This window comes from Podarcis cretensis (genome assembly GCF_951804945.1).
Source record: "Podarcis cretensis genome assembly, chromosome: 4".
NCBI lineage: Eukaryota > Metazoa > Chordata > Lepidosauria > Squamata > Lacertidae > Podarcis > Podarcis cretensis.
Genome location: NC_137173.1, coordinates 87,566,202 through 87,581,823, shown reverse-complemented (window position 1 = coordinate 87,581,823; position 15,622 = coordinate 87,566,202). Strand labels below are relative to the sequence as shown.

Below are 15,622 nucleotides of genomic sequence, written 5' to 3'. Positions count from 1 at the left end.
ATGTATTATTGTGGCAAATTAGAACGTTTAATTTTTGCCCCACTGAAACCAAGGCAGCTATAATAAAAACCCTTGTAAATAATTCAGGTTGTTTTTCTTAACAGAAGAACTGAAGAAGGGGAGAGGATGAATTCATAGTCAAAAGCCAAGGGACCTAAAGCAGCAAATTAGGAGCTTGTACTTTGCTTCCCGTTGAGACAGTGTATTGTCCTCTTACTACCAGTCCTTCCCCCTTATGAAAGCTTCTGAGCTCTTGCATCTTGAAGCATTTATGTGTACAGAGAAACCCAAATAATTCATTTCATTATTACATGCCCTCCCACTTCTAAGGGCTTTGGACTGCGCTTGTAGGTAGAATGAAGCTCCTATTTAGCTGAACACTTTCACATGGAGTATACATGGGGGAAACTGATTCAAAATAATGTCTCATCTATATCTTTCATTTAAAAATAATCCACTCTGGGGCAGGTGTAGGTGTGGAGCAGACACAATAGATTCAAGAACTTAGCCCTACAACCTCATTATTTTTAAGGGGACTGCAAAGTACATACATACAACAGAAATTTGCAGGCTTGACTTCTCAGGGAAGAATAACTAATGCAGTCACTTCCGCAGCAAGATCATTCCGAATGAGAAATTCCTTTATTGCCTTGCAGTTTCCAGGCAGGAACCAGTTTCTTATAAGCAGCAGCAAACCTAGGAAGTCACCTTAAAATGATTTAGCTCTAGCCACGGGAAATAACTTTTCTACTCATCTCAAATTCCTGTATGTTTTCCCTTGTGGGCAAATATGAAGTCTCCTTCTTTCTATGTGCACACAGTTATTTAAAAACAGGACACTGCCACTAGGATGGAAGAATTGAGAGACTCTTCCTTAGTGCCTTGCCCCTAGTATCTGAGTGTTTAAGGACTGGGACATTTGCAGGGAAACCAAAATGCTTGTTTACAAAGCTATTGTACCACTAACTTTACTGTATGCTTATAAAACATGGACCACTTATAAACGGCATCTCCAGCTCCTCGAAAAGATTCCATCAACAATGTCTCAGAAAAATTTTACACATCACTTGGGAAGACGGGCAAACTAATGCCACTGTACTGGAAGAAGCAAAGATCACCAGTGTCAAAGCAACATCAACTTCGTTGGACTGGTCATGTGCAGATTCCTGATAATCGTCTTCCAAAGCAACTACTCTATTCCCAACTCAAAAATGGAAAGTGTAATGCTGGTGGCCAACAAAAGAGGTTCAAAGACTCTCTCAAGGCAAATCTTTAAAAATGTAGTCTAAACACCGACAATTGGGAAACACTGGCCTGCGAGTGCTCCAATCGGAGAACAGCCTTTACCAAGGGTGTCAGGACGAAAGGGAGAAACGTGCTAAGAGGAAGTCGTGTTTGGCAAACCTTCAGCTACTACCCAGAAACCTATGTCCCCACTGTGGAAGGATGTGTGGATCCATAATTGGCCTTCACAATCACTTACAGACCCACTGTTAAGACCATATTCATGGAAGACAATCTTACTCAGCTATGAGTGATCGCCAAAGCAGCAGCTTTGATCTTAGATAAAAACACCACTCACACAAGTATGTTCGTTCTCTCTCTCTCTCTCTCTCTCTCTCTCACACACACACACACACGTTTACAAATCCTCCACAACACTGTAACAAATTTATAGTTTTAAAAATGGAACCAAGCAGAAAGAATCCAGACAAACCATTTGACCTGATAGAAACTGCAGCAGTTTCCTAATGTGCAACATAAAACCAGGAGCCTTTATTCCAAAACAAAAACTTTTATTCACCTGCCTCTTATGAGAACAAATAATGCAAAAAAAGGAAGATAAATAAGAGAGATAGAGAGGAGAGAAAATCATAGAAAAAATACTGATGAATTCAGAGAGAAACACATGGGAATTCCCAAGAGAATCTTGCTTTCATGAAAAGCAGTAGTGGGCTTTTGCTTTCAAACTCTTCGGCCTTTTTTTTAATTATTATTAATCCTGAAATATTAAAGAATATAAACCTTATGCATACAATAGATACAAAATTGGATACAGCACTAAATGAGACATATAATTCCTCTACACATTAGTATTAAAAATGCAAGAGTTCAAATTAAGAAACAAACAAAAGAATAAATGTGCATCTACCACTCCCCAAACGCAGAGTGATTAGTGATTGGCAGCAACTGAGATGAGAGCTGTTTGTGGATATCTGGGAGATTTTGTCTCCCGTCATGCCAGAGTGCAGAGTCCCAGAGATGTTTGGGGAAGAAACACATGTGCTTCAACATTTGCCTCCCCATAAAAAGCCCTAGATATATTCCTTTGCATGGGAGGGCCATCATTACTATGGTGCGGATACCACTGATGGCGAATTGCTTGTATTTTTGCAAGGAAAATGAAAATGTGCCCAATGGAATTGACCTAAACTTAACATCATTCCTGTGAAAGCATGGCGAGTAACCTTTGGGGTTAAGGAACGGTGATTATGGAAATACTCCCACAAAACACAACGACAAGAAAAACTGACACTCCGGCTTAAAGAACTAGGTTGTTCATCCACTGGTGGTGTGCAATGTCTGTTCCTTTCACCTGGAATGGAGCAGGGCTCCTTAACAAACTCACCTAGAGGAGTGGAGATTGTGCAGAGAGTGTACAGTCCTGATCTCCAGTTAGAGCCAATGATTGTAGGGCGAGAAAAAGGAGTGGGGTAGAGGTCTACCTACCTAGAAAAATGCGCTGGACCAGACTAGCAATTATCTTACGCTAGCCTTTCCAATGAGATGATGAACATGACAGTGAAACAAGTGTAAGATTTCCCCCCCTGCAGGACCGGGACTCAAAATCCATCAATTTGTGCCCTTAAGGAAACATCATTGTTCTGATGCACGTCTTAATTCTTTTGGCTCTGTACAGATTGTTGCCAAAAGCTTTCTTGCAGGGCTTAACGCTCACAAAGTTACACAGCCCCAAAGACCCGTATGCACATCAAACTGGTAAGACATTGGAGAAGAAGTGATATTGCTAATATTTTGCCATTGTTTGTAATCCGGACACTTCTTTTTGAAGCTTAAGGGCTGGTGGGAATGTTTTGGGAGCAGCGCAGCCACTGATCCAACATGGCTCAATCCCATGTTGCTCTGCTAAGGCAGAAATAATGGAGAGGCCACAGAGGAAGAGAGAGAGCAATCCCATTACTCCCTGATCTGACAACTGAGGCTACTGCTCCCATCTCTCATCTGGTTTCCTAGATCACTAGAACAGCATGGGATGGTGTTACACTTTCCTGTATAATAATTATCAGATCAAATATTGGGACTTTACGAACTACAGCACATGCAGATTTTTTTACTGTATATGCATACTTTAAGAATCTGTTCAAATTGGGCTTAAAATGGCAGTGATTAAGGCTACTGCTTTTATGGCCCACATCTATGTAGGGGGGGACGGGACCCAAATTCACACCAGTGTAAGAGAGGTGCACTAGGGAAACCTTGGTTAGCCCTCCACAGCTTTTCAATGTGTGTTTATAGAACTACATATCATGTGATAGAGCAGTTTTTATGTGCATAATTGGATGAATGCAATTTACATACTAACAGAGTCTGAGTGGCTTACTGTGAGTCATTCAGTACAAATTACTTGTACTTAATGAAACTTCTGTTAAGTAGATAGTACATAATACTGTGAAAACAAGTTACCACTTTAAATCTTTCAGATACAAAACACAAATTAGTCAAGTCTGGCTGTATTCAACTGCTTAGCAGACCATATGCATGGAATTTATTCTTTTTAAAGTTCTTGTTAAATTAGCACATATGCATATGTGCAAGACAAAAGGCAATGCTTAATATAAATATTTAGTGGAATGAACAGAAATGGCACTTAAGCATAGACCACCCTGTCATTCCCTAAGCGGCAAAAAGATCCTGCTTCAAATTTATCTCCTGCTTCTAGTAGTCGTCTTTCCCTATTCGTTTGGAAGGTTACAGATTGGCTGGAAGTTCACATTGGTATGAGAAAGGAATGTCTGGTCGATGCAGTCTGGGAATAAAAGAAAAGAGCTGTATTTTAGTTAACTAAAAAAATCAGCGGGATAATCAAACAACATATTTAACAATACTGCATAATGAAATATGTATGTGAATATAGTCTCTCAGGGATATTTCAGTACATGGAGAATTTTTCACCGTTACAACAAGAACTCCAGTAGAGGCAAATTAGTTTCTGGGCTAAGTTAAAGGTGCTTTAATCTTTAAAACCCCATATGCTTTCCCCCTGTGGTATCTGAGTGAGCATTTTCCCCTTGCATTCCTTCCCAGGTGTTAAGAACAGGAAGCAAGGCTTTTCCTGCAGGTGTAACCACCATCAGAAATGTGACTGGCCACCACCTTAGTGTGGTGGCCAACTATTGTGGAATTCCCTTCCTTCAGAAAAACTCAAGATTCATTTAGTTGCCCCTTCTAAAGCCCATGGGAATCTCTCTGTTTGGAAACATCTTAGGTTTGTAAACCCTTGGGAGACATGGTTTACAGACTACTACCTATTCCATGTCAAGGGATGCGGGTGGCGCTGTGGTCTAAACCACAGAGCCTAGGGCTTGCCGATCAGAAGGTCGGCGGTTCGAATCCCCACAACGGGGTGAGCTCCTGTTGCTCGGTCCCTGTTCCTGCCAACCTAGCAGTTTGAAAGCACATCAAAGTGCAAGTAGATAAATAGGTGCCGCTCTGGCGGGAAGGTAAACAGCATTTCCGTGCGCTGCTCTGGTTCGCCAGAAGTGGCTTAAATCATGCTGGCCACACAACCCGGAAGCTGTACGCCGGCTCCCTCGGCCAATAAAGCGAGATGAGTGCAGCAACCCCAGAGTCGTCCACGACTGGACCTAATGGTCAGGGGTCCCTTTACCTATTCCATGTCAAGAATGGTCAGACATTCAGCTGTTTTTATCGAGAATTTATGCTATGATGTTGTTTTCACCTATGCTTTAAGGGCTCCAGTCAGTTATACATTTTGAAAACAAGCACACAGCTCATTTACATTATTCTGAAGCCATATTAAATTGGTTGGTCTACATTCTTATCTGCAGCCCCTGAATTATATTCAGACATTGATACAAAGAGTAATAACAGATTAATACTAGATTATAGTATAGTATAGTAGATTGTAACAGATTAATACTGAATATTGATAACTATTTAAATGTGAAGATAGTCTTTGCCTTAAACACAGCTTTACCACATTATATTTGGGGCCCCTTTCTTCATTTTATCCCTTTTATGCATCTGCGTATAATAATATACAGTGGTGCCTCGCAAGACGAAATTAATCCGTTCCGTGAGGCTCTTCGTACAGCGGTTTTTTCGTCTTGCGAAGCAAGCCCATTGACAGTTTAGCGGATTAGCGCTATTAGCGGTTTAGCGGCTTTTAGCGGATCAGCTGATAAGCGGCTTAGGGCTTAGGAAAAGGGGGGGGAGGGGAAAAACCCCGCAGGAACTCGCAAGACATTTTCGTCTTGTGAAGCAAGCCCATAGGGAAATTCGTTTTGCGAAGCGCCTCCAAAACGGAAAACCCTTTCGTCTAGCAGGTTTTCCGTCTTGCGAGGCGTTCGTCTTGCGGGGCACCACTGTAGATAGCTTTTGTGGTCAGTTTAGGGGCATGATACTCTGGGGATGTTATACTCTGGACAATATCATTTATATATAAATTAAATAGTGTGGGAGCTAGGATGCAACCTTGCTTAACTCCCTTTGTGGCTGGTACGGATCCTGTGAACTGCCCATTTGTAGAGCAACACACTTTCAGCACTGTGTTTTTATACAGACATTTAACGAAGAACAACAATATTTTATCTATACTTGGAAGGGTTCAGCTTATCCCGCAGTCTTACTCGAGACATTGAATCAGCAGCTTTCAGATCAATGAAATCTGCATATAGTACACCACCTGGTTTCTTAACATACTTATCTATAAAATGGGCTAGTACAAAGCAATAGTCTATAGTGGATCTGCCTCGTCTAAATCCTGCTTGCTCTTTGGCAAAAATAGCTCCATCGGTTATCCAATCAACTAGCTTATTGTAAAGACGCTTTGTATATAATTTGCTAATTACAGGTAGCAAACTAACTGGTCTATAACTAGCCGGATTGCATGCAAGGCCCTTTTTGAATATAGGGATGACTACCGCTGTGGCCCAAACTTCAAGAAATAACCCGGATGAATCAATAAATCAGACTATTGTGCATTTAAACTACTCTGTCCTTTCCTCCCCACCCCCACCCCAAGAAAGACCCTTCCGGAAAGTGAACATTGTGCATGCCACCTCTCTCTTCCTTGAAATCCCTCCTTACAACCCACCTTTTCCACATGGCTTTTTGTTTATCCTCTTAATCCTCATCCAAACTTCAAGTGTTTGCAACAGCATTTGCCCACATTCTTCCCTCTTCTGTTGTCCCCCCCCCCCCCACTCTCCCTTTTAGATTTTAAGCTCCTTGGGAAACAGGAACCCATCTACATTGCTGGCATAATTCTGTAAGGCACCACTGCACACTGACGGTGCAGTTTAAACATCCTCTCCCTTGTCCAGGGAGATGAGCATGTTTGGAAAGAGTCAGTATTGTGATATGAATATTACACTAGGACCACAAGTGTTGCAAAGGGAAACGTCTCATTCAAATCGCACTTTGGCAATGAACTTGCAAGCTACTTTTATGCACCTTGCTATTTTCTTAGCCCGCATGACACACACTCCCAAACTGAAACATGGGATAATAATGCCGGTCTAACTTGCATTTTTGTCAGAAGTCCTTGCAAAAGCCTTAAGATAAGTAATCTGGAAACTGAAAAGGGAATGCAAATATCATGGGCAACGTTCAATGGGACCATACTACCGTCAGTTAAGGCCTGGTATGTCTCTTTTCTATAGAATGTGGGTTGAAGTTTAAATGCTCATGGACTTTGAAGACATAATAGTTACGCCTGCCAAATGTTAAAAAGGTGTTTAGGGAGTTGATTTATCCGCACTACAGAAGAGTCAGGCATTTATGCAGAGGCCTACAACATTTAATAAAGTTGGGGAAATCAGATATTAACAGCTTGCTTTTCTGTCAGAGGAATGCATGGGACTTGCTGTTGCTGTTTTTTTAAAAAAAGAAGGGGGGGGGGACACAACCCTGACGTTGCAGAAATAGGCTTGACAAACAAAGGCAACTATCAAGCAATAGAAGGCAATATTTGTGCATGCAAGCCCAAGTGTGCAAAAGTGAGAAAGCAATTTCGCTGAAGGCATTTTCTGTGCCAAGTACTTACCTACGAAAGGAGCTACGGTGCTTACCTCTAGTACAAGAAGAAAAATCTTGTTCTATGAGCAGCTGCCATACTTTCAGACATGTTTCTGACTTTCAGGTAATTAACAAAACCTCGGAAAAATAGGAGGAGACCTGAAAGCAGAGGTGCAATGTGAAACGTTGATTAAAAGATGATTTTCTTATGCTAATTGAAAGGAAGCAAGCTTTCAACGATTTGCCATTTTACACGTTCAGTACGTATGCCAAGGAACTTTTTATAGAGTCACAGTCACATCAACATACCTTGGCAAGTTCAAGGAAAGGGTGCTTTCCTAAGCTGGCTTTCTAAGTAGGAAGTCGGGGACTGTACAGAGTAGGATGAAAGCTTAACTTTCCTATGCAATCAATCACAGTATCTCCAACAGGAACCTATATTAATTACTGAATCAATCAACGGCCTTAATTTTAATTAGACTTGAGTTTTACTCTTGCTTTTTCTGCCAAGGTATGTATGGGCTATATGGGATTTATTTGCATCAGCGGTACATCTATAAATTGCCGCTGTTTACATTTAGTTCTTATATTTTATTGTTTACGGGCCGTTTCAAGAAAGTTGGCATGGAATTTTAAAATAAAGTGGTAGGAATAAGATGTAAATAGTTGGGGTGATAGTTACGCCACAAGGCAAGATCACCAGCTGACCCAAGTAAGTGAGCCAAGCTTCGGATGTACAATGGATGCTCAAATACACTTAAAAGCCTTCTTTTCCCCAGCAACCTTCCCTGCAGCTGCCCCAGAAGCCTGAAGCTCGGCAGACAGCTTTTCAAAAGAAAATTGAGGGAACAGAAGCACTGTGTTCAGCAGCATAAAGCCCTTCCCCTTGCCTGAGTGAATAATGATTAATGCACAGTGCATTTCTAAGGCAAAAAGGATACCTCCATGGATTGAATACAAAGTGACAGGCACACTCGCATTCAAAACCATTCATATAGTCCAAGAAAATAATTATAAAAACTAGGTATCTTAAAAGAAAAGCTTATACGCAAACTTTGACCTTATATACTTGAATAGTCTTAGTTCAGTTATGATGCTGTGTTTTAAACATAATGAGATCAATTCAGAAACAAGCTTCATCTTATTCAGATTTAGAAAACGTAAAAACATAATTCAGAAAAATCTACCCTCTGTCTCTAACAGACTTCTATTTTTCTGACTTTTAAAAAGGAGCAGTGGTAAAACAAAGAGTATCAATGAAACCCACAGAGTATGAAAAATATAAAACAGATTTTCTAACAGAACGTTGAGGATAGGTATCAGATGACCCTTTGCATTAGCATGTTTGGGATTTTGCTTTTAAAAGTTAAATTAAATATTTAATTGATCAAACATTATTTATTAAGGACTGGTGCCACATTCAAGCATGAACCGCCTCTTGTGAAAATTACTTTGTCTGTGAAAAGGCAATATGGAAATTCTATCTAACGTGCTTGATCTGTGATAAGTTCTACCACTGCTACAATAAGCCCTTGATTTCAATGAGCATACATGTGCAAATTTACTGCCAATCTTTCTTAAACCCAGTTAGGATTGTTCTACGCAGTTATCAAGTTAGTTGGAAATTCAGAAAGTAAAGTTTTTGATTGGTACTTACCAAGTACAAGAAATATCCACCAAAGCCAGTATTGTCCATTGAAATAACCAGTAAAGTAATCTGAGAACTGGAAGGGGAGAAAAGCCCCCAAACATGTTAGCTACATTTCAAATCATGCTTGTAACATATTAGGTTTACTGAAAATACATAACATTACAGAACATACATAACAAATAAATAAAAAATCACAATTGGTGCATTTGGGAAGACAAATATACTCTGTGCAGCTTTAGAATAAAAGAGGAGTTATTTCTTTTACTTTCTTGCAAGCAAAGAAGTCTCAACCAACCTGTGAAAAAATGGTTTATTAAGAATTGCTCATTAGAATCAGACAGTCACCGTAATAATGGTTGCGTTTGTAAATCTGTCTCTCCCCCCCCCCCCCGCCCCGTGTCTGCCATCTCAAACACATTACAGGAGCCTGCTGCTTTCGATATTAACACCAAAAGTCACATTAGTTTAATCTTATCAGATGGGGATGTTTGGCTGACCCCACAAAAGGAGAGCTTTTGACCTTCTGTACACCCCCTACTGATAATCACTGCCAAGAATACCAGTTCCATAAAGACCCCTGATTCATTAAACTCTTTTCATTTTCAAACTAGATTCTCCTGCATTCAGTTCCCAGCAGTGAGCTGAACGCAGCTAAATGAACCTTGAAGGGCCAATTCAATCGTTCCTGTTAGCGAGCACAGCAGACAGTTTTGTCTTCTCTGTGATGTGGGAATCTGAACAGGCAGCTGGAGGCTAGGGTGCGATGGTTTTGGAGACAGGTATCTGGCCTTCAGCAGACTGCAGACTGCATGCTTCACTGATAAAAAGGGTTGACTCAAATGTCTCCAAGAACTCAGCACCGTTACAGCCTGAAACTCATAGTAACGCAGAAGGTGCACTGCGACTTTTAGAGGGTGGTAAGAAACAATTTACCGTATTTTTTGCTCTATAAGACTCACTTTTTCCCTCCTAAAAAGTAAGGGGAAATGTGTGTGCGTCTTATGGAGCGAATGCAGGCTGCGTAGCTATCCCAGAAGCCAGAACAGCAAGAGGGATTGCTGCTTTCACTGAGCAGCGATCCCTCTTGCTGTTCTGGCTTCTGAGATTCAGAATATTTTTTTTCTTGTTTTCCTCCTTCAAAAACTAGATGCGTCTTGTGGTCTGGTGCGTCTTATAGAGCGAAAAATACGGTAGTCAAGCAGGGGCTATTCAATCACTTCCTTCTCTGTTGCTACAATTGCTCCAACTTGCCAATCAACTCTAGGTTGTTTCGTGTCAGTAAATTATTGGCTAATTGGCTAATGCAGTATGTTAAGTCAAACATTTAAAGAAACAAGGCAGGGCCAAATGCTCTTACAAATGATTACATAGCAGAAAAATAAGGCCAGTTTGCACATAATCATTTAAACTGGCTAATGGAGCATTTCCATTATTTAAAGCTTGTTACTGTATTTATGGCATTTGCAAAAAGAAAACACAGTAAAAACAAAAATACTTCCAACAAGGTCTAACAATATGCCTTCATCAAATGCAGAAAAGCTTCCCACAGTATTACAACACATTCACTAAACTTTAGTAAGAGGTGGCCACATTATTATAGCTTGGCCAACTATGAATGTCTCATAGGGCCATGAACAACCTGTTCCTGCCAACTGCAACCAAGCAGTACACTTGCCTCTGTTTTTGTGTGGTCCCACCTATTTATATCACCTAGATTTGGCATCATGACGCAACTGCAGTGCAGCAGAGGACGCACACTGGAAAGGGCTTAAGCCTGCTGTAAGTCCTGAGATTTCCCCAGGCTGTGGGCAAAAAGAGGGGAGCTACAGGAAACCCAAACAGGCCAGCAAGGAAGGTTTGTAATAGCTGTAGACAGAAGAGGTCAAGTATCTGACATCTATTAAAATTCCCATGCCTGAGCAATTTTAAGGGGGTCTCTGCTGCTGTGTTAACTGCAACAGACTGCCTTTGCTCCCACTGCTTTCCTTTGGATGTGACCTACTTGTCTCACCTTTGCACCCTCTCAAAAATGTGGCAGGAGCAGGGAATCTGTGGCATCCTTAAGTAGCTGCTGGTGCCCATGTGCCCTAGGCGTGCCTAGACCCTCACGCCTAACCTGGGCCCAAATTTTAACATTAATAGCACTTAGAAAAGCTCTTAATGGTTTGGGGCAAAAAGGTACCATGTTGTATCATTTATTGGGAGCTTCTGTACCCTGTCCCACAACAGCTTAAATACAATCAATTAAAAGAGGACACTTCCAGACTTCAGGCCAAAAAAATCCAAAATGAATGGCCCAAAATGAAAAAAGGATCTGAAGGGAGAAGGGGGAAAGCAAACTCAGACACCAATTCTTAAATGTGAATAGTAGGTCTTATAATAATGACTAGCTAGAATGGAATACACAAACTACCAAGTTGCTTGATAGACATGTTCCTCTTGCCTAAACTGAATTATCTGTAGAAATATCAACATCATAGTTCAATAAAATTAAAGCATTAAAAGATAACCAAAGAAACAAAACTACTATAAAGGCAAAAGTTCCCATGTCACAAAAAACAACCACATAACTCAAATTTTGTTGCATTAAACTACAACAAATTCTTGGTCCTTTAAGTAGATTCTTGATCAAAGTGGAAATAATTATCTGCCAATATTCATTTTAAACAAAAAAAGTCCTTTTAAAATTCATTTTAAGATCTGTAATTGGAAGAGACTTACTCGAACAATGAGAATCCATTTGATCAGAGACAGCCCAAATCCACAGATGGCACCATATCTTCCTGCTATGGTGTTCGTTATACAGAACGATAAGCAAAATCCAATCCAGTTGAAAATGAAGGCCACTAAAATGAAACGAACGTCTCATTAAAACTTAATTGCATTTCTTTTAGCTGAATTCATATGTGTGTGTGTCTGTACGTAAATTGACTTTATCAAGATACTTATTTAAGACTGTTTAAAAGGTAAAAGCAAACAATAAAAAAGAAACCACTAAGAACGGAGAAGCAATGGAGTAGCTCGTAATATTTAGGGTGAACTGGGATGAACCAAATCAAAGTTCTAAGACATGGGTGAACGGTCTGGGAATCAGCATGTTTTTTACATGAGTAGAATGTGTGCTTTTATTTAAAATGCATCTCTGGGTTATTTGTGGGGCATAGGAATTCTTCCTTTTTTCCCCTCCCCCCCTTCAAAATATAGTCCAGCCCCCCACAAGGTCTGAGGGACAGTGGACCGACCCCCTGCTGAAAAAGTTTGCTGACCCCTGCTCTAAGGCTTCACAGACACTCCTGACAAATGTCCAGAATGAGCAACTCTGAGGATCTCCCAATAAATAGCAAAAAGCTTGAGTCAAAAAAGTGTATTATGGACATATGGACTTCCTCACTTCTAACATAACAAAGTTTCCCCATGAAAAATGGCTTTAAAAGAAGCACTCATTGTTTTAATACCCCGGGAGGTCATCCAGAGATTTGGAGCAAGATGTCATCAACACGCAGATAACATCCAGGTGCACTTTCGCTTTTCATGCAAGACAGATGAAACTGTAGGGATGCTAAACGGATGCCTGGATATGGTAAGTGATGCAAGAGGGCCAGAAACCTGAAATCCAGTCCAGACAAGATGGAGGTGGTGTTAGGAGGTGGTTTGTCTGCTCTAGGAGAAGTTCAACCTGTTCTTGATGGGATTGCATTCTCCTTGTCTTTGGAGCCCTGAGTAGCTTCCATAGCACAATGCAGCTTTCACCAGCTTTGGCTATGCACCAGCTCTAGCCCCTTCTGAACACAGATACCCTGGCGATAATTTATCCATGATCTATTAATATTCCCGTTGATTATAGTGTACTGTAGTGCCTTTAAAAACTCTCAGAAAATGCAGTTGGCAATCTAGCCATTATATTTCAAACTAGCTGGGTCTGGTTGAACAAAACATTACACCCGCTTTAAAATGGCTAAAATAGTGCTCTGTTCATTTCCAGGAATAATTCAAAGTATCCGTATTGATCTTTAACGTGTATTAAGATCTGCCTTGGAGACCCTCTTCCAGGATGTTAGGATGATAGCAATTAGCAACTGGACCTTCTCTATAGCATCATCCTGGCTTTAGAATTCTCTTCCCAAAGATTTTCCAGATACCAAGTTTATCTTTTCAGCATAGGGTGAAACACTTAACAGGCTTTTTAGGTCACCAATTTCAACTCTATTTTTATCTGGCTGCTGGCTGCTCCATCTGTATTTTTCATTGAAGATATTTTACCCTTTCATTGTTTTTAAGGATTTTACATTGCATGCCTCTCTGGAAATTTCTCTGTTAAAAGTGAGGGGCTTCAACTGCTGGGGATAAACACAACCCACTATCCAAAGATTAATAGATTTAATGGTCCTTTTCTTTCTAGAGGTCCAGAAATTGCAGGGAGGTTTTGTATTCCCCACCCCATTGCTCAATACTGCTAGACTGGAAAAGCAGCCTCCACAGTAGTGTGCTAAATATTTAAAGGAGCATCACGTCTTATGCCTTGTGCTAAGGAGGTGCACAAACTCACATTTCCATTTACAAGTGGCAAGTTCCATCATGTGGAGCTCTTATTTTCATTAGAGTACTTAGCTATTTGAGAAGCTGCTCCAGTTTCCCAGAAACATTAATCAGCGCTGTCAAAATGTAATTTTACTCTTCCACCAGTTCCTTGTTTACATCTAGATTGCACAACTTGCAACCCACCGAACTGAACATAGCCTAAAGGCCATATATGGTGACTACCCAGAGCTTGATAAATCTCCCGATTTTGCTGCCTGTGAAAATTAGGGGCGGCGAAACCATTTGGTATTATCATATGTGGCTCATCTGCTGTGCTTGGGCAGTCCTGACCTGGCTGACATGAATTGAAAAAAGCCCCTGCCCCATTATCCTAATGCTGAGCTTTCCAAACATTTCATGTTGGTGACACACTTTTTAAGCATGCATCTTTTCGCGACACAGTAATTCAGTTTTACTAGCAAACCAGAGGCTTTCGTGCGACACATGGACTGCAGCTGACAAACTAACGAGTCGCGACACACAGTTAGGAAAGCTCTGCTCTAATGTGCTTTTTTTACTTTGCAAACAGCACCCAAAGATATGCTTGTATAACCTATCTGTAGTATTCAATTAAAACACAAACACAGAATCTCTATGCTAAAGACCTGAGTTATTGCAGGTAATTTCAAGTATCGACATGAATAGTTGCAAAACATTAAACACTTGTTGCATATAAGTCATGCAATGACAGCAGCTGCAATACAGGGAATTGTCACAGGATGGCAGTCATGTACCATGATCCACAGCAAGGACAGAAATTAATTTAACTTCAAAATAAGGAGCAATGTTCAGTGTGTGTGACACACTATGGAACTACTGGATTCAAATTACAATGCTTCAATTACTGTAAATTCAGAACCAGGTGCTTTTATCATAACACTGGTGTACTGGGGAGGAGGATAGGAGCTGGGTGAGAAAGATTATTCATCCTACTCCACATATCAAAAGCCCAGCCTATGTTATTGATGTCAGTAAAAACTGGTATTTGAGAGTACAGATAATCAACCTACACTTTGCCTCCACTTATCCAGCCTCGGAAGTCAAGTGCAAATATATCATTGGCCGCTCATGGAGTTAAATTTGCTCAAACCGCATGTCAATGGCAACACTTAACAACACAGATCTCTCTCAGGATTCTAACATGCTTTATAATTTGACGCATATGCCTAAAATCGTAAAACGTGAGGATCAAGGCTGGTTGTGGCTCCTTGTGGTGCACATGAATCTAGGTCAAACTGCAAATTGCCGCTGCCTAACGTGTGGAACAGCCCTCAGAAGAGAGCCAAATTATGAACAAGACTTTAATATATTTCTCTATTCTCCATTAGTAAATGCTGTGTCTTGTGTGGCTGGGAAAAGAGGATTCTTAGAATCATAGAACTGCAGAGCTGGAAGGGAGCACAAGGGTCATCTAGTCCAAACCCCTGCAACGCAAGAATGTTTTTGCCTAACATGAGGCTGAGACCCATGATCCTGAGATTAAGAGTCTCATGCTCTACCAACTGAGTGACATCAAGAATCCTGCTGCATTTGCCATGGAGAAGGAACCTCTGGCTCAGGGTCTGAGTGTGTCCCCAGGACTCAATCCAGGCCCTGTGCTCCCCCTTCCCTCTACATCCTCCTCTGACAATTTTACCTGGCTGGAATGTGTCCTTGAACTATGATGAAACCTTTTGCATGTCTGAATGGAAGATGGACAGTGATCGGTGTCTGGCCACACCCATCACTGGTATGCAGCTGTCAAAAAGTTGTTTGCAATGAGAAGGGGCCCTTGGACTGAAGGGTGTTCCCCACCCATGCCTCGAACAACTGCTGCTTACGAGGACACAAAGATGTGTTACTTACTGAAAAAAGCCAACATGAAGATGCCATCATTGCCCACGCGAAGCTGGTCTGCGTCACTGAAATCGTCCCTTGGGGGATACTCTTCTTCCTTTAAGATGATGATGATGATTAATAAACACACATTGCATGGAATTAAATTAATACTTTTCAAACTACCAATTTAAGTGGGAATAGGTATCTAAGTAAAAAACCAAGGTGAATACATATGTACACTTCAGTTGCTTAGATTGCTTGCTCATAATAAGTTATTTTTATTTATTAAGTGTA

General features: G+C 40.8%; 1 protein-coding gene across 4 annotated transcripts in view; it reads right to left on the bottom strand.

The window, feature by feature from the left end:
• Nucleotides 1-1,775: 1,775 nt before the first annotated feature.
• The window catches only part of NDFIP2 (Nedd4 family interacting protein 2), a 56,166-nt gene continuing 42,319 nt past the window's right edge, over nucleotides 1,776-15,622 (bottom strand). For all 4 annotated transcript variants that reach the window (XM_079973057.1, XM_079973059.1, XM_079973058.1 and 1 more), the window contains 5 exons: nucleotides 15,356-15,443; nucleotides 11,654-11,778; nucleotides 8,939-9,005; nucleotides 7,335-7,440; nucleotides 1,776-4,048 (listed from right to left, as the gene is read on the bottom strand). In XM_079973057.1, coding sequence (XP_079829183.1) covers nucleotides 7,337-7,440; nucleotides 8,939-9,005; nucleotides 11,654-11,778; nucleotides 15,356-15,443 — 384 coding nt within the window. In that variant the 3' untranslated portion in view covers nucleotides 1,776-4,048; nucleotides 7,335-7,336. The remainder of the gene's footprint in view (nucleotides 4,049-7,334; nucleotides 7,441-8,938; nucleotides 9,006-11,653; nucleotides 11,779-15,355; nucleotides 15,444-15,622) is intronic.